Source organism: Onychomys torridus, chromosome 8 (assembly GCF_903995425.1).
Source record: "Onychomys torridus chromosome 8, mOncTor1.1, whole genome shotgun sequence".
NCBI classification, from domain to species: Eukaryota; Metazoa; Chordata; class Mammalia; order Rodentia; family Cricetidae; genus Onychomys; species Onychomys torridus.
Genome location: NC_050450.1, coordinates 72,256,102 through 72,278,300, shown reverse-complemented (window position 1 = coordinate 72,278,300; position 22,199 = coordinate 72,256,102). Strand labels below are relative to the sequence as shown.

General features: G+C 43.7%; 2 protein-coding genes across 4 annotated transcripts in view; one reads left to right on the top strand and one right to left on the bottom strand.

The window, feature by feature from the left end:
- Positions 1-4,148, bottom strand: part of Acaca (acetyl-CoA carboxylase alpha) — a 273,401-nt gene extending 269,253 nt beyond the window's left edge. For 2 of the 3 annotated variants that reach the window (XM_036195670.1, XM_036195671.1), the window contains exon 1: positions 3,713-4,148. In XM_036195670.1, the coding sequence (XP_036051563.1) occupies positions 3,713-3,753 (41 nt within the window). In that variant the 5' untranslated portion in view covers positions 3,754-4,148. The remainder of the gene's footprint in view (positions 1-3,712) is intronic. The other variant, XM_036195674.1, reaches the window with a different exon arrangement.
- A 70-nt stretch (positions 4,149-4,218) lies between these two features.
- The window catches only part of Tada2a (transcriptional adaptor 2A), a 46,613-nt gene continuing 28,632 nt past the window's right edge, over positions 4,219-22,199 (top strand). Inside the window, exons 1-5 of the mRNA XM_036195676.1 lie at positions 4,219-4,301; positions 6,138-6,252; positions 11,760-11,866; positions 13,623-13,682; positions 21,730-21,821. Coding sequence (XP_036051569.1) covers positions 6,228-6,252; positions 11,760-11,866; positions 13,623-13,682; positions 21,730-21,821 — 284 coding nt within the window. The 5' untranslated portion in view covers positions 4,219-4,301; positions 6,138-6,227. The remainder of the gene's footprint in view (positions 4,302-6,137; positions 6,253-11,759; positions 11,867-13,622; positions 13,683-21,729; positions 21,822-22,199) is intronic.

Below are 22,199 nucleotides of genomic sequence, written 5' to 3'. Positions count from 1 at the left end.
TGATCCCCAGCACCCAAACAGAACACCAAAAGAAAGAGAAAAGGAGAGAGATTTGGAAGGGCCTTCTACAAAGAATGATGTACAGATTTGTTGTACTAAGCAAGGCACATCTTAGTGAGTAAAGGCAATATTAATAACTAGGTAACAAACACAGGAATAAACCAGGAATCGCCTGATCAATTCAGGAATTATGGTCACTGTGCGTGTAAGTCATGTTCAGCTGCTCGAACATCCAGTAAAAGTATAGAGTACATTTATTTTTCATTTTATTTTTTAAAAGTTTTTAGATTTATTTTATGTGTGTAAGTGTTTTTGCCTGCATGTATGTGTATCATTTGCATGCCTGGTACCCATGGAGACCAAAGGCATTGGTCCCTTAAAACTGGAGTCACAGGTGGCTGTGAGCCAAGTCCTCTTAACCACTGAGCCTGAACCACTCCAGTTCCAGGTCTTCTTTGCAAATCTCACACATTTTATCTTAGTAACTTTACCTGTGCCTTTTGCCTTTCTTGTTTCAGTTTTTAAGACAGGCATTCCCTATGTAACCCTTGACTGGCCTGGAAGCTGTGATATGGACCAAGCTGGCCTCAACTTGTCGCAATCCTCCCATGCTTGACTCCCGAGTGCCGGATTCAAGGTGTGTGCCACTATCTCTGGCCATACCTTTGTCTTTATTCATTTCACCACTATCAGCTGCTCCTACCTTTCTGGACACTGAGGTTACAAAGAGAAAAGACAGTCTGTTCTCAAGCTGAGGAAAACACAGACAAAGAAACAATTCTACTTGGTATACAATTTGAGCCCTGAGCTGAGCCCTGAGCTCTCTCCACTGAGCAGCAGACTTCCATTGTCATTTCCAGTTAGAATGCCCCCACACAGACCCCAAACAAAACTTCGTTTCTCCTCCCAGTCAGTCTTCCTTCGATTAGACTCTCCCCTTCTCTTCTGGTGGTCTTGCAAAGCCGCCAACACTCCGCTGCTTAAGGAAGAAATCAAGAGAAGCACTGCTTCCATCAGTGTTAGCCTCCTTTCACTGGAAATTTTATTTTGGCCGGGGTTGGTGGGGGTGTGTTGGAGAGTTTGTGTGTGTGTGTGTGTGTGTGTGTGTGTGTGTGTGTGTGTGTGTGAGAGAGAGAGAGAGAGAGAGAGAGAGAGAGAGAGAGATCTGCCCATGTACCTTTACATATGAAGGCCAGAGGTTGATGTTGGGTGTCTTTCTCAATTGCTCTCCACCTTATTTATTTGTTTTAAAATTTTTGTTTGTTTGTTTTTTTGTTCTTTTGAGACAGGGTTTTTTATGTGTAGTTTTGGTGCCTGTCCTGGATCTCACTCTGTAGACCAGGCTGGCTGGCCTCCAACTCACAGAGATCTGCCTGGCTCTACCTCCCAAGTACTGGGATTAAAGGTGTACGCCACTGCTGCCAGGCTCCACCTTATTTTTCGAGGCAGGGTCTCTCCTGAAACTCACCAATTTGACAAGGCTAGCTGGCCAATGAGGTCTAGGAATGTGTCTGTCTCAACTCTCCCCAGTGCTGGGGTGACTAGTGAGTGAAGTACTGGTGATCTGAACTCAGGTCCACGTGTTTGTGCAGCAGCCCCTTCATTCTGTTTTTTGAGAGTATGTCTCAATGAACCTGAAGTTACCCAGGCTGTCTGACCAACATGCCCCAGGGATCCTCCTGTCTCCTTCCCAGTGCTGGGGCTACAGGCACACATCACCTCATCTAGGGGTTTATATGAGTACTGAGGATCAAACTCAAACACTTCCCAGATCCATCCCACCAGTCCCTGAACACTTTAGTTCTTTTTCTTTTCTAAAAAAGGTTTATTTATTTATTTTAGGTATGAGTGCTCTATCTTCCTGTCTGTCTTTATATGCCACTAGAGATGATTGTGAGCCACCATATGGTTGCTGGGACTTGAACTCAGGACCTCTGGAAGAACAGCCAGTGCTTTTAACCTCTGAGCCATCTCTCCAAACCTGAACATTTTCATTCTTATTGCATTAATTTTAAAGTTAGCCTATACATACATAATGGGTTTCATTATGTCATTTTTCTCACATACATGTCATCATACTTTGTTGTATACCCTTGGATACATTTTAATTATTTAATTGTTTGTTTATTTATTTATTTATTTGGTCTTTTTGAGACAGGGTTTCTCTGTGTAGCTTTGCACCTTTCCTGGACTTCACTCCGTAGACCAGGCTGGCCTCAAACTCACAAAGATCCACCTGTCTCTGCCTCCTAAGTGCTGGGATTAATGGCATGTACCACCACTGCCCAGTTCATTTTAATTTATAATTTTCATCCCCCTTGGACATTTTAATTTATCTTTTTTTTTTTTTTTTTTTTTTTTTTTTTGAGCCAGGGTCTTATACACCAGACTGGACTGGAATTTTATGTTTCCTAGGTTGGCCTCCTGTATGGTAGGGTTACAGGCATGAGTCGCTATGCTTTTCTTAAGAACATTGATCTCAACCCTTCATGGAATTCTATCACATCCCAGTGAAATCTACCAAATGACACATGATCTGGGTCCTGGCTATGCTTCCATCGTATTTCTGTAATCAGCTCTGTTCCAGCCAGTCTGGCCACGCTGCTTCTTTTCCATGCCAATCAAATCCACATACCGGGGCCACTGTACTTGCTGTCTCTCATCTACAGTTCTTTCTAGTAATCCACTTAGCTTCTTTTCTCATTAAATAATCGGATGTCTGCTTGTGTGCCGTGTCTGCTAAGAGGCCTTTCTTCCCTACTCGACTAAAAGAAAATCTCCATATCACTGCTATCCCTTGGTCTCAATTCATTTCCCATAAAACCACATTATGAGCCACCTTTTAATATTTATTATATATATAATATACTTATCTTTTATTATTTACATATATATAATACATGAACCTTATGAGCAGGAGAATATGATTTGCTCACTACCAAATTCTCAGCACCCAGCACAGTGACTGCTCATTGTGTATTTGCCAAATGAATGAATTGATTTGAGGATTCAGTAAATGTAAACATTGATACAATGCTCTAACATTGATACAATAAATAGGAAAGTGTATGGAAGGGAATATATTAAAAAAAAAAAAACTGTTTATCTAGCATGGTGGGGTGATTTTCACATGTGAATTTTAATGCTTTCTCTCTCTCTCCCTCTCTCTCTCCGAGACAGATCTCTTACTCTGTAGCCTAGACTGACCTCAAACTCACGGCAATTGTCCTGCACTCTCCCAAATGTTGTGATCACAGATGTGTGCCACTAACTATGCCCAGTGGAGATTTTTGTTGTTGTTGTTCTAACAATGGGCTTATATTATTTATATTATTGTATACCAAAAAAAAAAAAACGAATAAAGACACCACATAGGCAGTGTATAAATGAATTCCAACAGAAGTTGGGTAAATCTATGAGACAGATTTTTAAATAGATATACAGCATTATAGTCAGATCAACCATGGCTGGAATCCCTTCCCCAACACTTGGCAGCAATGCGCTCCTAAGTTATAGCATATATTCCAGTGCCTACATTTCCTCAGCTGGACCTTGGGGATAGGAACAGTGCCTTCCTCAGAAAGTTGTTCTAAGCGAGCCCGTATGTGTAATCCGCTTTGTACAATGCCTGGCATGCAGTAAGGAAGGACTCCACAAATGGAAGCTCTTATAACAATCTCTACTAGTAGTAATAAGAGATGTTGGGACATACCTAGCCCTCAAGATTGACATCAGAGTGGACCACCACATCATCACTGCACTTCCATGTGGGCATCTGAAGCCCAGGGAGGGGATGGGTCTTTCCAGAGAAGGCAATTTCGACGTCCCGGGAGCATCAGAATGAAAAGGACCCTCTTCACCCCTCCAGGCATTCAGTCTGGGTAATCCATAAGTGGCGTGGCGCGGCCAGGGCTCGCCGTCCTCCGGCCCAGTGCCTGGGCAGCCTCAGTTTCCTCGTTTGCAACAGGACTGGAGTGGGATTGTTAGGAGAAAATCCAGACTGAGCCAGCCGAGGCACGGCACCGGGACGCCTGTGGCGACGGGAAAAGTGAGAGCAGGTGAGACTCCAGAGCTTGTGGGCGAGCGAGTACAACCACTCTCCCCATCCCGGGGCAGCGCCACCGGGACCCGCCCGCGGCCCGGGTGGAGGCGGGGCAGACGCTGCGTGCTCGCGACGGCGTGGTCCGGGGCCGCGCACGTGATTCAGGGCCGCGCACGCAGGCCGGGGCCGCGCACGCAGAGGACCTGGCCGGCGCGCGCCGCGGGAGGCTCTTGGGCGCGGAGGTGCAAGACCTGGCGAGGTGAGGAGCGGGCCGGGCCCGGCCGCGAGAGCGAGGGCACGCGGGGTCACGAGGGGCGGGCTGCCGCGGCGGGGCCACGCGGCGGGGGAGGCGGGTGCGGCCCGACCGGTCCCGAGCCCCCCCCCCCCCCCCCCCCCCCCCCCGCTCCTGGGCTGCGGGCCGTGCGGCACCTGGGTGTTCCCGGCTGGGCGGTGCAGCGCCGCCCCGGCCCACCTGACCCGCTGAACCTCCACGTGGGTCTCGGCGAGCCTGTGGTCAGCAGCGTTTGCGAGCCGAGGCCCGGGTACAGTGACTTGCCCAAGGCCATACAGCTGTAAGGATGCTGTCTGCACAGCTGCCAAGCCCGCAACTCCCGGGGCCTGCCCCCTTTAGTAATTAATTTGAATGTAGCCCGGCTCTCAAGGATGTTAGTATCACCGAGTGGGCTTTTAAGAAAGGAAAGGAAGAAAGATTTTTGCTTTCTGCAGCATTGTGCTTTGTGACGTGTTTGTCAGAGCGTGTTCTAGCATCCTTTACGGTGTAAGCTTCTATTGATAGGGCCCTGCTGTTCACCAGCCTGTAAAAACATTGTGCTAATGCCCCAATCTTTAGCGCTTCCTTTCCTTGGAAAAAACCAGCTTGTTCCTGGAGATTGTTGGGATTCCAAGAGATAGTCCATATACAGTGATACTATTCAAATATTAGTTTATTTTATTCCTGGGTGTATACTATTCCTTTGTTATTCATTTTTCTTCCGTGTGGTGGTAGTGCACGCCTTTAATCCCAGTACTCGGGAGGCAGAGGCAAGTAGATCAATGAGTTCAAGGCCAGCCTGGTCTAGACAGAACAACCAGAGCTACACAGAGAAAACCTGTCTCAAAAAATTATTATATTATTATTATTTTTTTTTTTTCAAAACTGGGTTTCTCTGTGTAACAGGCCTGGCTGTCCTGGAACTTTTTGTAGAGACTCGAACTCAGAGATCTGCCTGCGTCTGCCTCCCAAGTGCTGGGATGAAAGGCCTGCACCACCGCCTGGCCTGGCCTGCGTAGGATTTCTTGGTCTCCAGTTAATACTCAGATTAAAATTTATTTTTTGAGACAGAGTCTCACTATGTAACACTGGTTGTCCCGGAACTCAGTGTGTAGACCAGGCTGGCCTTGAACTTGAACTCACAGAGACCTGTTTTCTTCTGCCTCCTGGGTGCTGGGATTAAAGATATATACCACCACACCAGCAGGTTCCAGATTTTGTAAGGAGGACAGACGTACTTTAAATTCTGTGACCATGGAGGTCTGGCCACCCCACCATTGCTGTGTCAGTTTACCAAAGTAAATCTGGCCAAAGAGAATGGATACTTGGCAGAGAGAGCCAAAAGTTGTTTTTTAGAAATTGATAGCATTTGCTGGTTGTGGTGGGGCATACTTGTGATCCTTGACCCCGGAGCTAAGGAAGTAGGAGCTCCAGGTGGATTCCAGCCTGGACTACCATAGTGAGTGCTTCAAAAGCAAAAACCAAAAGAGATATGTAGACCCGTGTGCCAGGCTACACTGTATGGATATTTGAGTGTACTTTTTTTTTTTTTGAGCTGAGGATCGAACCCAGGGCCTTGCGCTGGCTAGGCATGCGCTCTACCGCTGAGCTAAGTCCCCAGCCCTTGAGTGTGTACATTTAATGCTCACTACTCCGCAGTTGAGCTTGTTACGTCATACCCCTTTTACAGAGGGAAATCAGGTTCGTCGAGGAAGAGCAGGTCCCCCAGCATCACAAACCCCTGTGTGACAGGGTTCAAGGTGCTGCTTCTAATAGGCCTTTGAATGGTTTTCTGATCCATGTGGCTCTTGTCTTTGTTTGTAGGCCATCATTCATTCATTTTTGGCCGCTTCTGAAGTCTTGAGGAAGCTCCGTATCAAGGAAGACCAAGCGGGAGTCACTGTCTGTCAGAGCATGGACCGTTTGGGTTCCTTTAGCAGTAAGTACCATGGGATGAGTCTCAGTGAAGATGAACAGCCAGCTAAAGTAGAAGTTGATCGTGGAAGCAACACCTCTGAAGTGGAATGATAGTGCCTGAAGGAAGTGTGAATGTCTCCTTCAAGGCAAATCAGCCAGTACCTATTGGTTGCCTACTGAACCGGACACAAAAGTTATCTATCACTCCAAGTCTTAGAATAAAACTAGGCCAAGTGGACCAGCCACCATGTGATTGATCTGTACATCTTTTATTTCTGAGCTCAGGGTTTCATGTAGCTTAGACTGGCCTGGAACTGGCTTTGTAGCTAAGGAGGACCTTGAACTACTTAGTTTTTCCAAGTCCTGAGAGTTCAGACATGTACTGTCATTGGATTTTGAAGAAATAGAAATCACAAAATTAGGTGATGCAAACTAGATGTTCATTAGTGTCCCAGTAAGAAACAGAAAAGTATTTTTTGTTTCTTTGTCATTTTCTTAAAGGCATTCTGCATTTTCCCTACATTTATTTAGAAAAGTAGACTCTTTGGACACATCTAGTTCTACATTTTCAGTTTAACAGTGCTCCAATATAGACTGAAACTACTCCCACCTTTTGGATTTTTTTTTTTTTTTTTTTTTTTTTTGGTTTTTGAGATGGAGTTTCTCTGTGTAACCTTGTTGGCTGTCTTGGAACTCAAAGAGATCCTCCTGCCTCTGCCTTCCGAGTGCTAAGATTGAAGGCATGTACCACCACTGCCAGGTTTACTTCCATCTTTTAACACACAATTGTTAGAGTGTGTTGTAACGACACAGAGCAAGCTGCAGGACAGCCAGGGCTACACACAGAGAAACCCTGTCTCAAAAAAAAAAAAAAAAAAAAAAAGAATTTCAGGTGCTGGAGAGATGCTCAGTGGTTAAGGTCATTGACTGGTCTTCCAGAACACCTGAGTTTGATCACCAGCAACCACATGAGGGCTCACAACTGTCTGTAACTCCAGTCCCAGGGGGTCTGACACCTTCTGGCCTCTACAAGCACTACATCTGTATGGTGTACAGACATTCATGCAGCTGAAACACCCATACACATAAAATAAAATAAAAATAAAAAAAAAAGAATTTCAGACTTTTTCCTCTCATGAGTGTGCAAATACTTTCAGTTTACTTGCTTTTTCAACTCTGTTTTTAGTTTTTGTTTTGTAAAGACTTATTTATGTGTCTGTTCACCTCTGTGAGTCTGTGTGGACTATGTGTTTACAGGAGCCCATGAAAGCCAGAAAAGGGTTTGGGATCACCCTGAACTGGAGTTACAGATGTGTGGGTACTGGGCACATAACCTAAGTCTTCTGCAAGAGCAGTACACACTCTTAAGCACTGAACCTTCTACCCAGCTTTGTTTATGTTTTTTAGACTTGTTTTTATTTTTTATTTTATGTATATGGGTGTTTTGCCTGCATATATGTCTGTGTACCACGTGCATGCCTGATACCTCAGAGGCCAAAAGAGGGAGTTACAGATGGTTGTGAGTTGCCATATGGATGTTGGGAATTGACCCCTGGTCCTCTGGAATAACAGCCAGTGCTATTAACTGCTGAGCCACTTCTCCAGCACTAAGATATATTTAATTTTTAATTATGTGTGTGTGTGTGTGTGTGTGTGTGTGTGTGTGTGTGTGTGTGTATGAATACAGGTACCCGAGGAGGCTAGAAGAAGGTGTCAAGATCCCCTGGCATTGATGGGACAGGCTGTTGTGAGCCAACCAGTGTGGGTGGTGAGAACCAAACCTCAGTCCTCTGCAAGAGCATGGTGTATTCTGAACCACAGAGCCTTCTCTCCAGCCCATTTACAGTGTTTTTATTGATTTGGTCACATTGTAAAACTTATTTCATTAATTTTTCTTGTTTTTAATTATGTGTGTATTGGTATGTACACATGAGTGTGGGTACCCATGGAGGCCTGGCAGAGGAATTACAGGTGGTTGTGAGTTATGTAACACAAATGTGTTCATGTTATATAATTCATTCTTGCCCACATATATACACAAAAGGTGGATAAATAAATGTAATCAAAATAAATAGATCTTCAAAATCTGGATCTATCCTCTGGGTACTCAATAATTTTAGTTTTAGGAAAATACATAGAGAGGGAGAAATGTGAAATGTTATACCTATCAAAGATACTGATAAAGTAACAAACTGTTAATGTCATCAGTGCATACATGGCCACTATTCAGCAACTGGTTTGATTAGTTCTCAACCTTTTAGACCCAATTATTTCTTTTTATATTTTTCAAGTCTCTTACTAATTGGAAATGGAATACGTAGATACATGTTTTCAAAAATAAAAATAATTCCATAGTAAAAGGAGTAATTTTTGATGAAATAATATAATTTATAGTAAAAGAGCAAGTCTATCAGTATGTTTTTAAGACATGATTACAGCCAGATGTGATGGCACATGTTTGTGATCCCAGCATTTGGGATGCTGAGGCTGGAGGATTAACTCTAGTTCAGAGAACAGCCTGAGTTACAGAGTAAAACCTTGTCTCAAAAAAAGTGAGGGTGGAAGGGGGGGGCAGGACGTAAAAGCAGCAAGAGACACGATGACCTCAGCAGTCAGCTGCTTAGACCCATAGGTTGACTCACTGCATCTGACCGTTAGAAATGCGGGGTGATTCTGACAGCTAGTGATGGAGAAATGCCATAAGTCGTAGTAATGCCTGGGCAGGCTCTGAACAAAACAGAATGCAGCCTCTTGAACTGTGTATACTTGTATACTAGAGTATCCAGATGTATTTAAACTGTCAAAACTTTTCTTTGAGACAGGCACTCACTAAGTAGCTCTAGCTGGTGTGGATCTCAAAGATCTGCCTGCTTGTCTCCTGAATGCTGGGATTAAAGGCAGGTACCACCACACCTAACTGTCAAAAAATATTTTAGTTGGGGCTAGGACTAGCTCAGTGGTTCCCGCTGCACACCTGCTTGACTAGCGTGTACAGGGTCCTGGGTCAGATCAACAATACACTACCAAAAACACAAATATTTTTTTTACATGTGATACAGAAATCAGGAGGTGTATTTTTCTATTTGCTTGAATTTTCTTTCTTTCTTTTTTTTTTTTTAAAATTTATTTATTATGTATACAGAAGAGGGCGCCAGATATCATTACAGATGGTTGTGAGCCACCATGTGGTTGCTGGGAATTGAACTCAGGACCTCTGGAAGATCAGTCGGTGCTCTTAACCTCTGAGCCATCTCTCCAGCCCCTGCTTGAATTTTCAATGAGATAATTGAAAGTTGCTAAGGACTTGTTTCCCTGTATAGGAAGGAGTATCTTGAGTACTTCAGAATGTCTAGAATCCCAGTTATTGTCTGAAAAATGTTACTAGTGCATCATTATCGCAACAAAAACCTGCCTTTTTTTTTCCTCCCAAAATGTCTACTTAGGAGGCAGTGGAGCACTATTGGGTTAGTTAATTGATACAGTGAACTGTTAAAAAGGTTAGGAGCCGGGCGGTGGTGGCGCACGCCTTTAATCCCAGCACTCGGAGGCAGAGGCAGGCGGATCTCTGTGAGTTCAAGGCCAGCCTGGTCTACAAAGTGAGTCCCAGGAAAGGCACAAAAGTTACACAGAGAAACTCTGTCTCGAGAAAAAAAAAAAAAAAGGGTTAGGAAAGAATCAGCAAGATGGCTCAAGCCTGAGGACCTTAGTTCAGTCTCTGGTTAACACATGGTACAAGAAGAAAACTGACTCCCCAAAGTTTCCTCTGATCTCCCAACGCTGTTGCACATGTGCACTCACACAAATAATAAATAATAAGATGAAAGACAAAAAATTAGAGAGGATCTCTGGCGATGACTTGGGCCTAGGAATCCAGGACTACTAGCCTTGACAACGGAGAGCCTGTCTCTTAAAAATCGAAACCCAGCCAGAGTTCAGGACATAGTGGTTTGGTAAAGATTGGCCCTGGGGCTGGAGAGATGGCTTGTCACTTAAGGTGTTCTGCACTTGCAGGGGGCTGGAGTTTAGTTTCCAACAAGCACAGCAGGTGGCCCGCCACTGCCTGTAACTCCAGCTCTGGGACCTGACATGGCCTCCACAGGCACCTGCACTCACATGCACATATCACACACACATTCAAACACACTTTGGTTGGTTGGTTGGTTGGTTGGTTGGTTGGTTATTTGGTTTTTCAAGACAGGGTTTCTCTGTGTAGCTTTGCGCCTTTCCTGGAACTCACTTGGCAGCCCAGGCTGGCCTCAAACTCACAGAGATCCACCTGCCTCTGCCTCCTGAGTGCTGGGATTAAAGGCGTGTGCCACAGATCGGCCGTGTAATTTTTTTTTTTTTTAAGAATGACATCCAGCATCTTATATTTTATTTTTTTCACCAGAAGTGGTAGATGAATGGTGAATGCTTGTAATCCCTCCACTTTGGAGGCAGAAGCAGGAAGATCAGCAATTGAAGGTCATCATAGTTGGAGACCAGCCTGGGCTACATGAGATCCTGTCTCAAAAACAAAGGAAAAAACTTATGGAAATAGTTTTTGTTTGTTTTTGAATTTTTTGAGATAGGATTTCTTTGTGTAGGCCTGGCTGTCCTGGAACTCACTCTGCAGACAAGGCTAGCCTGGAACTCACAGAGATCTACCTGCCTTTGTCTCCCAAGTGCTGGGATTAAAGGTGTGCTCTACCACTGCCCGGCAGGGGAGTACATTTCTTTATTCTGTCATTTTCCTTCGTGTCTACATTTCAAAGCAAATCGCTATCAGAGGAAGGAATGGTGCCTTACAGGGTGTTTTTTAGCTTTAGGGAGGAAAATGCTATTAGATAATATGAGAGATCCTGCCCCAGACTAAACAGTGTCAGTTCCTCCATCTCCTTTCCAGGGCCTTTGTCCCACTTTCCTGTGGGTAATCACTGAGAGTGGTCAGTTGCCCTGACTTCAGGGAGACAGGATTTGGGGCAACTTGGACCATACACACACCTACAGTTTTAGAGCATTGGGAGGTTTATATTGTACCCTTTGCCTTCATAATTCAGAGGCCCACTGTTTTCACCAGAACAAGAGCAGGTCTGCAATGTTTGTGTTTTCCTGGGGAAAAAGCGTAAGTCCCAAATCGGGATTCCCCCGACTTGAGGAAAAATTCAGACTTGCAGAGAAGTTGGAAGAACAGGACAGTGACTGCTTGTGCGCTGGGGCAATTGTTAGCATTTTGTCTGGGTTGCCATGTATATGTGGGCTGTGTAGGGAATGTGCCCATTTTTCTTTTCCTTGTGGCAAAGTGGGCTTTGTAAAACTTTAGAAGTTCTGTTAAGTTTTCTGCAGGCGCCCTCTGCCTCCATGTTTGAAGCAGTGGTGCCCTGGAGGAAGGAACACTGTCATGGAATAGAAAGGGGAGTGGTTCTTGTTTATGTGTAGAGTCAGCTTGTCCCACCTGCATGTGTTTGTCAGCACAGCCACTGTCTTCAGCCATTTGCACTTAGTGGTGTGCAGGAGGAGTTGTAAACTTGTTTGTTTTCTCTGTTTTAGATGATCCATCTGATAAGCCCCCTTGCAGAGGCTGCTCCTCCTACCTCATGGAACCTTACATTAAGTGTGCGGAGTGTGGGCCTCCTCCTTTCTTCCTGTGTTTGCAGGTAACTCCCTGAGGAGAGGGTGTCTCTCCTGGTCTGTTTTGTGGATGCAGTAACTTGAGGTAGCTTAGGACAACACTGCATGAGCTCTCTTCCTTCGAGTGGTCCTCTCTTTTACACTTTCCCAGGAACTTCGGAAGTAGCAGATGGATGAGACAGACAGTAAACTGTTCCACAGAGCGTCTCAACCTCATGCTTACCACATTTCCCAATAAATTTAAAGTATTTAGATTACAGGAATCAGAACTGCCAGGTTGTTCCTTTTGATCTCCGTTTATTAGCTTGTTAGAATGGTCTTTGTAGAGATGACAAGGGAACAAACTATTTTGTGGGTTATATTAGGAGTAATACTGGTTATAAGTGTGCCAGGGAGTATTTGAATACTTCACTTGAATCATCCCCTAAGTCATCACTATCGTGCTATGAAATGAATAAATAAATATCTCCATTTTACGGATGAAGCTCAGCCAAAGAAAACCTAAATAATTTGCTTGTTGGGAATATGAGGTCTTACCCAATATAAGACACTTGATTATAAGAAGTATTCCAGGATTGGCAGAGAAGGCTCAGTGGGTAAAGTGTTTGTTGTGCTGTGCAAGTATGAGGACCTGAGTATCCAGGTAAAACCTGGGCATGGTAGCATTTGCCTGTAACCCCATACTGGGGAGGGAGTGGAAATAGGGGGAGCCTGGGGACTTGTTAACCAGCCAGACTAGCTGAAATGACAAACTCTAGATTCAGTGAGAGACCCTGTCTCAAAAAATAAAAGGGAGAGCAATAGAGGAAGACTCCCAGTGATGGCCTCCATGAGGGCATGCATTGGCGAGTGCACCCACAAACCCACGAGCACACACATGCGCACATATACAGCATTTCCAGTTTTAGATGTGTTAAAAGGTAAAACGTGGCTGATGAAAGTCGGGATACACCTTGAGTTACAAGATTATATACAGGGCATGGGGTGCATTTTGGGAGGATGAAGGAAGATGAAGACAGCCTGGGCTACATAGCAAAATTCTTCTCAGTATACCCAAAACAAGAGACGACCCCAACAACCTACAGCTCATAACACTAGAGCACCCTAGCCTGGGAGTGGTAGTGAATGCCTATAATTTCAGAGCTTTAGAAGTGGAGAGACAGGAAGATCAAGAGTTTGAGGCCAGCCTGGACTACATAGACTACATAGGGAGATTAAGACTAACCTGAACTACATGAGACCCCGCCTTAAAAAGAAAAAAGAAAAAGAATAAGTAGAGCACCCTCACCTCATCTTTTGTCTTGTTTTTTTATTTTAGTTTATTATTTTTGGTATTTTGAGACAGGGTCTTTCGTTCTCCTGGAACTAAGTAGACCAAACTGGCCTCGAACTTGCAGAGATTCACCTGCCTCTGCTTCATAAAGGTGTGAGCTACTAAGCCTGGCTCTCCCTCCTCCCCCGAGGCTGAGGACCGAATCCAGGGCCTTTTGCTTGCTAGGCAAGGGCTCTACTACTGAGCTAAATCCCCAACCTCTAAGCCTGGCTTTCATTTTGTTTTTTTAAAGATGGGGTCTCATGTAGCCTAGCTTGCCTTGAACTGGCTGTGTAGCTGAGTGAGGATGACCTTGAACTCTTGATCCTCCTAGCTCCTCAGATGCTGGCGTTGAGTCCCCTCCTTTGTGTGTGTGTGGCAAGCACTCTACCAACTGAGCCTCATCCCAAGCCCCAAGGAAAAAAAAATTTTAATGTAGCTTTTGGTAATTTAACTTCTTTTCTTCACAGTGTTTCACAAGAGGATTTGAGTACAAGAAACATCAGAGTGATCATACTTACGAAATAATGGTAATGATGATGCTGATAGAAACTTTTACTCCTTTTTCAAGTATTTAGACTGAGAACTAATTTTATTCCATGTGTCTCTGTTCTTGTTCTCTTCTGAATTTGATAATTATCTAGTAGGCTTTTTAGTTCTTTGTAACCTATTAAGATATTTAAATATAAAATTAGCTTAGCATGTTGGGCAGCAGTGACGCATGTCTTTAATCCCAACACTCGGGAAGCAGAGCCAGGTGGGTCTCTGAGTTCGAGACCAGCCTGGTCTACACGGTGACGTCCAGGACAGGCACCAAAACTACATGGAGACACCCTGTCTTCAAAAACAAAAACAAAACAAAACAGAAATAGCTTATATATGTATATACATATGTGGTAGTTTGAATGTAATTAGTCCCCATAATCTCAGGGAATGGCTCTATTAGGAGGCATGGCTTTGTTGGAGTGGGTGTGACCTTGTTGGAGGAAGTGTGTCATTGTGGGGGTTCCTGTGCTCAGGATGCCACTGAGTGTCGCAGTCGACTTCCTGTCACCTGGAAGATGCAGCACTCTCAGCTCCAGCACCACGTCTCCCTGCACGCCGCCATGCTCCCCATCATGATGTTAATGGACTGAACCTCTGAAACTCTGAGCCGCCCCTCAATTAGATGTTTCCTTCACAAGCGTTGCCATGGTGTCTCTTCACAGCACTAGAAAACCTAAGACAACATACAATGTGAAGATGACTGACAGCAGCATGGTGGCTCACGCCTGTCGTCCCGCTTAAACAGGAGGGTTGCTGAGACTTGAAGTGTGAGACCCTGTGTGGTGGTTTACATGAGAATGGTCCACGTCTCAGGCATTTGAGTGCTTCATCCCCATTTGGTGGCTGTTTGGGAAGTAACTTTACTTTTCTATTGCTGTGATGAAACACTGTGACCAAGGCAAGTTATACAAGACAGGATTTATTTGGGGCTCATAGTTCCAGAAGAATAGGGGTTGATCCATCACTGGGGGAGCATAGCTGCAGGCAGGCAGGCCTGGCACAGAAGCAGCAGCTGAGAGCTCACATCCTGATCCACAAACAGGAAGCAGAGGTGGGGTGACAGGAGACTTCTGAAACCTTACTCCTGTCCCCAGTAACACACCTCTCCCAATAAACACCATACTTCCTAGTCCTTCCCAAATAGCCACCAAATAGGGACCAAGTATTCAGATATCTTAGACTTGCAGGCCCATTTTCATTCAGACTACTATACCCTGCTTCAGAAAACAAGCAATAGGGCTGGAAAGATGGCCTATCAACTGTTCTTGCAGAGGTCTGGAATTCATTTCCCAGCACTGATGTTGGGCAATGCACAACTCCCGATATCTGCAGCTCCGAGGAAACGGATGCCTTCTTCTGCACTCCACAGATACCTCTGTAGACAGACTTTCTTTGCCTCCGCCAACCCCAGATAACGACATGGAGACTTACTAATTATGAAAGCTAGCCTTAGCTTAGGCTTGTCCCATTATCTCTTATAACTCAGATTTACATTACATTAATCTGCGTTTTTCCCTCGTGCCTTTTTACCTTCCTTTCATCTTGTGCCTATCTCTTCTCTGTCTGGTAGCCACTCTGCCCCTTCTTCCCAGAGTTCTCTCTCTGCCTGGAAGTCCCACCTATACCTCCTGCCTAGCTGTTGGCCATTTAGCTTTTTATTACACCAGTCACAGCAATACATTTTCAGACAGTGTACAAATATCCCACAACGTACCTCACTCATATATGCACAGACACACCCACACCCTATAATTAAAAATAAAATAAATATTTAAAAAAAAAAAAAAGACCAGGGGTTGGGGATTTAGCTCAGTGGTAGAGCGCTTGTCTAGCAAGTGCAAGGCCCTGGGTTCGATCCTCAGCTCCAAAAAAAAAAGAAGACCAAACAAGATAAAATAAAGAGAATTTGAAGAGACAAACTAGTTAACTAGGCCAGAAAAGATTTGGCTCTGATTTGAGTAATGGCATTACCACTTTTTTTTTTTTTTTTTTTTGAGCTGAGAATCAAACCCAGGGCCTTGCACTTGCTAGGCAAGTACTCTGCCACCCGGCATTACCACCTTTAAAGAAAAAGTGTGTCACTCTCCCAGCTGGCCCAGGAGTTCAATAAGCCAATGTCTTGACAGGTATATGTTCCTTGTTAAAACAGTTTTGCCTGGAGGCTGGGGTTCTAGCTCAGTGGCAGAGCCCTCCCCTAGTGTGTACCAAGCTTTGGATTTGATCCCTAGCACTTTGCGGGGAGAAGTTTTGTCTGTTTTCATAGTACTTCAAGCAAGTTTTCAACAGTTAGCACAGTTTTTCTTACAGTAATAATTCTACAATGTAGGTTAATCTTTTGGCACTGTATTAGTTTTCTCCAGTTGCTGTTATAAATTATCAAGAATTAAGAGGCTTAAGACAACACAGTTCAACAAGTCAGAAGAGCAATGGGCTTCCTGGTTTATGGCAGGTCTTGAGAGGCTGAAGTGGAGGTATTTGGCCAGCCTGAGCTTTTATCTTGACACCCTGGGGGAGACTCTATTTCTGGGTTCATTCAGGTTATTGGCAGAATTGGCTGCCTGAAGATTGAAGGACTGGGTGCCTCTGTTTCCTGGCTGGCTGTTGGCTAGTTTGTTCTTTGCTTCTAGAGGCTGCTTTGGCTCCCGGCCACCTTTTGCCATCTCCAAAGCCAGTGACACTGGGATCCTTGAGGACAGTTGATGAAAGTGCTTGAGCCTCTGACCTACTGCTTTGTTCTGCTCAAGCAGTTTCTCTCCTTCTTCTGCCTTTCAGAGGGTTTTGTTTTTGTTTTAACTTACTTTTATCTGTTTTGGCTGTGTATATGTTTGTGTACCATGTGGTGCCTGGTGCTCCCAAAAGAGGGTGTCAAATCCCCTGGACAGTTGTCAACCACCCATATGGATTCTGGGATTTGAACCCATGTCCTCTGGAAGATAGTCAATGCTCTTAACCACTAAACCGTCTCTATAGCTCCCCTATAATACTTTAAAGGACTTACTTATATGATTTCATTGGACCCACCTAGATAAACCAGGCCTTTCCTCTACTTTGCTAGTTGTTAGTAGTTTTAATTCCATCTGCAGAGTGCTTAATTTTAATTCTATCTGCAGTACCTAGTGCTTGATTGAATAGTAGATAGGAATCTTGGGAGAAATGTGGAATATGTTTAGAATTCTGCCAGTCATGTAATTCACAGCACATTTATGTGTGTTTCATAAAAGATCAGAAAGAAAGTGGGCCTGTTGGTGCACACCTTTAATCCCAGCACTCAGGAGGCTGAGGCAGGTGGATCTCTAGGAGTTTGAGGCCAGCCTGGTCTACATATCGAGCTCTAACTCAGATAAGGCTATATAATGAGACTCTGTATCAAGGAGAAAAAAAAAAAGACTTCCAAGCTAGGGGTGTAACTCAGCTGGTAGATAGTTTGCCTAGCATACGTAGACCCCAGCATTCTATTCTCAATTCCACATAAAACCTGGTGTAGTGGCACAGGTAAATCCCTGGGAGTACTTGGGAAATGAAGCTGGCAAAGGTCTTTATCATTTTCTACATGGTAAGTTGGAGGCTACCCAGGGATACATAAGACCTTCTTTTTTTTTTTTTTTTTTTTTTTTTTTTAAAGATTTATTTATTTATTTATTATGTATACAGTGTTCTGTCTGCACATATCCCTGCAGGCCAGAAGAGGGCACCAGATCTCATTACAGATAGATGGTTGTGAGCCACCATGTGGTTGCTGGGAATTGAACTCAGGACCTTTGGAAGAGCAAGTAGTGCTCTTAACCTCTGAGCCATCTCTCCAGCCCAAGACCTTATTTCAAACAAAATAAAACAAAAGCATTTAGAAAGAGTGAGTCAACATAAATTTGATCATTTTTTGATTCCTGTTAGTATTCTTGCACCTATAATACTGGGAGTCATGTTCTAGACTATAATGAATTAGTCAAAGAAAAGCAACTTAATAAGAGTTTTGGGATAATAACTAGCTGCCTTTCCTTATAGTTTTCAGTCTCTCCTTTAAAAAATGTGTAATATTGTTTTTGTTTTATTTTGAGACAGGGTTTTTCTGTGTAGCCTTGGCTGCCCTAGAACACTCTTCTGTAGACCAGACTGGCCTCAAACTCACAGAAATCAGCCTAACTCTGCCTCCACAGAGCTGAGTTTAAAGATGTGTGTCACCACTGCCTAACTTTTTTGTTTGTTTTTAATTATGTGTAGATGTGTGTGCTTGCATATGGATAGGTACATGTGAGTTCAGGTGTCAACTGAGGCCAGAGGCATGCAGTCATTCAGAGCTGGAGTTACAGTTTTAAGGCACTTGACATGGGTTCTGGTAACCAAACTCAGGTCTTCTAGTTGCCTTTTTTTTTTTTTTTTTTTTTTTTAACCCTAGCTGAGGACCAATCCCAGGGCCTTGTGGTTGCTAGGCAAGCGCTCTACCACTGAGCTAAATCCCCAACCTAATTTTTTTTTTAAGCTGAGGATCGAACCCAGGGCCTTGTGCTTGCTAGGCAAGCACTCTACCACTCTGCTAAATCCCCAGCCCTGAAACTCAGGTCTTCTAGAAGAGCAGCAAGTGCTCTTAATCACTGGGCCATTTCTCCAGTCTACTGTCTCTTTTTTAATTTGAAGGTTTTTGGGTGTTCTTTAGTTTCTTTTAGTTTTTTTGAGACAGAGTCTCCTGTAGCTCAGGCTGCCTCAAATTTGCTATGTAGCCAAGGATGGCCTTAAATTCTGGGTCTTCCCACCTACACCTCCCATAAATTACCACATTTTCTTTTAAGTCTCATATTCACTAAGTGGAACAATAACCAAAACGTTCCCCCTTTTGCCAGTTGCAAGTGTTATACATTAGTCATGAGTCCCCCAAAGACTCCCAAAGAACAGGATTCCAGGTTTGTATGCAAAGTAAAGGGCCTTTATTGCAAGCTCGAGCTTGGGCTTCCTGTCCATTCCTACACAGCTGTTGGATCAGGGAGAGCATCGAGCTCAGTTATGGTTGGGTTTTTAAGGAGTAAAGGATAGGGGTTAGGGGAATTCTGGATTCATATGGGGGTTGAACTCCTTCCTGATTGAGCAGGAATGAGGTAACAAGTCTTGTCAAACAGTGATTGGTACTGGCATTGCTGCAAGGAAATTTGCAGTCTATATACAAGTTGTATAAGCTATCCTTAATGTTCTGGAGCATCTAGTCTCACTTTTGATTGGTCCCCTGAGGGGTACAGTTTGTGGTTTTTCCTATATTGTAATGGTAAAGCCTAGTCCCAGTGTTGTCAGTCTGCAGCCTGTCGTGGCTGCACTAAAGACAGGCCTCTTCACATGTTGAATGGAGGTCTGGAAAGTAGGATCAGAACAACTTTGACTTTGAGTTCACTTCACCAAGGTTACTATATCTTCAGAAAATAGACTCACTTTTTCCAAATCCACATAAGAATGTCTAGACTCAGATTTTGTAATTTGTTTTATTTTAATTGTTTTTGTGGTGCAGGAGATTGGATCACATGCTTATATCCCCAGTATCCAAATTTATTCATTTGAGATGGTAAAATAACCCTTACGAGATAATTATGTAGCTTGGGTAGTTTGTAGTCACGCTCAGTCACTGTGGGAAGGCTGATTGTGAGCTCTTTGTAGCTATTCTGAGCATCACTTTGTCTTCTATGTAAAGCTAAAAACATGGTTTCACTTCAGCCAGGTCCACTTAATTCTTACTACATCATCCTTTCCCACATGTTCCCCTCCCATACAATCACCTTTCAGGGATGTGAACTCAAGGGAGCCTCTGGAGGCTACTCATACTCTCCACCTTCTATTAGCCAAATCCAGCAATTCTTTCCTTCTATAGAAGTGATGACCAGCTTTTGGCTGGTCTACACCCCAAGCTTCTAAAATCTTGATTCTTTTCAGCACGAAGCATCTGATAACTTTACATGGTTTCAGTACTTTTCTCATCTCATAGTGCTATATTTTGGGGAGTTACTCATGCTGTGGTGGGTGGTGCATTAATAGAGATTTCTGAATTCTGTAGCTATTTTTGTCTTGTAATTCTTAGGACCTTGAGTAAGAGAAGGCAGCTCCTGTACCACACCCTTTATGACAGTAATTCTCAGACTTTATTACCTGGAACTTCTTAGAACTATAGATTTCCAGGTTTGGGTCAAGGATTGAATAATGTTGAACTTCAAGAAGAAAGGGGGAGGGACTTTTTTTTTCTTCTTCTTGAAGTTGAATATTATTTTATAAACCCTTCTGTTGTTCTTATGTTGTGCAGAAAGTTTTAGGGTTTTTTGTTTGTTTATTTGCTTTGTTTTTCGAGACAGGGTTTCTCTGTGTAGCTTTGGAGCCTGTCTTGGAACTTGCTCTGTAGACCAGGCTGGCCTTGAACTCACAGAGATCCTCCTTCCTCTGCTTCCCAAACGGCGTGTGCCACCGCTGCCTGGCTGTAGGAAGTTTTTATTATAAATTGGTGAGGGATAATAATCACTATTCTGAAACAGTTTTAGAAACAACAGACCTGTTTGTTGTCTTAGTTTAGGTTTTTGCTGCTGTGAAGAGACACCATGACCATAGCAACTCTTATAAAGAAAACATTTAATTGGGGTGACTTACAGTTTTAGAGGTTCAGTCCATTATCATCATACAGGGAGCATGGTATCCTGCAGGCAGATGTGGTGCTGGCAACATCTTGACCAGAAGACAGCAGAAAGTCAACTGAAAGTCACACAAAGGGAAGTTTGAGCAAAAGAGACCTCAAAGCCCACCCCCACAGTGACACACTTCCTCCAACAAGGCCACACCTCCTAATAGTGCCACTCCCTGTGGGGACCATTTTCTTTTCTTTTTTTTTAAAGGTTTATTTATTTATTATACATACAATGTTCTGTCTGCATGTGTCCTTGCAAGCCAGAAGAAGGCGCCGGATCTCATTACAGATGGTTGTGAGCCACCATGTGGTTGCTGGGAATTGAACTCAGGACCTCTGGAAGAGCAGTTGGTACTCTTTAACCACTGAGCCATCTCTCCAGCCCATTTTTTTGGTATGAGTTTAATATATGCATGGATTCTGAAATTTCACTCTCACCTCATAAGCTCATATGGTCGGCTTAGATCAAAATGTGTTGCCTGTTAGTACTGTGATTTTGCTAATAAGACGAAAGTTATAAGAAATTGTAAATGCCTGTGGAATTGGAAAAGCTTGTATTATTTTCTTGTTTTACTTTTACCATAGAAAATTTCAGACATACATGGAAGAAGCAAATAGTGTTTAGTACTTTATTTCATAGTTGCAGTTTGAAGTAGAGACTGCTATATTATCTCCCACAATTGCTGTGCCTCAGGAATTCCGATGAAGCCCAGAGCAGTTGGTCCTCAGACTCCATTGTGGGGTTCTGAATCCCAAGTGGCACCTCATTAAGAAGGAGGTTTTCATTTGACTCTTCCTAGCTACCACTTAACCAAGGAACTTGATTGTTCTGCATTGTCTCCAGGCCTCTCCCTTTACAGAGTCTCTCCACCAGTCTTTACAGCAAGGAGAGTAGCTTGTTTACTTGGTGGCTTAATACAAAAATAGAAACTACCAAGCTTAAGTCACAGGTCCAGCCCATGTTAAAAGAGGATTCTGAGTTTATCAGGAGGGAGCACTGAAACCAGCTACCTCATAAAGTAATTTCTATTATTCCATCACAAGTTTTTCCCCCCTAAGATTTATTTATATATTATGTGTATGGGTAGTTTGCCTGCATGTGTGTCTGTGTACCACATATGTTCGTTGCTCGCAGGGGCCAGAAGAGTGAGCAACTTCTTGGAACTGAGTTACAGATGGTTGTAAAGAACTGCCATGTGCATGCTGGAAATCAAATCTGGGTTCTCTGGAAGAGCAGCAGTCTCTCACTGAATCTGAAGTCACTGCCTGCCTGTCATTGAGATTATACTGCCACATTTTGCGTAGTCTTTTTAAACCATGTACCACAATTGGGGTTCCTATATGTCATTCCTATCCCTTTTCTTAACCAAATCATTTTTCCTCCTTAGACCTCAGACTTTCCTGTTCTTGATCCCAGCTGGACTGCTCAAGAAGAAATGGCCCTTTTAGAAGCTGTAATGGACTGTGGCTTTGGAAATTGGTAAGAGTTTAATATTGATTGGTCTGTCCTCATGGGCTCAGAAGAGAGGCCACCACTGGAACATAACAGCAGAGAGCCTCAGAAAGTGTAAAGCTGTGCTGCTTTCCTGATGACCAGGGACTCGGAGACAGTTTCTTGTCCATGTACACATCTTCTAGGCCTGAAATACCTTGGAATGCAGGATGCTTAGTGGTTCATGCCTGAGCAATTCCTAGAGGTTACATTATTACATTTCTTTGGATGCAGCAACACCAAAATTGTTCTTCCTGAGTTGTGGAGAAGTATATGTTACTATTATTTCTCCCTTCTGGTTTTACAGATTTCTGGGCACACAATGCAAGTTTAAAAATGTGTATGCATATGTAGGGGGCTATGTGT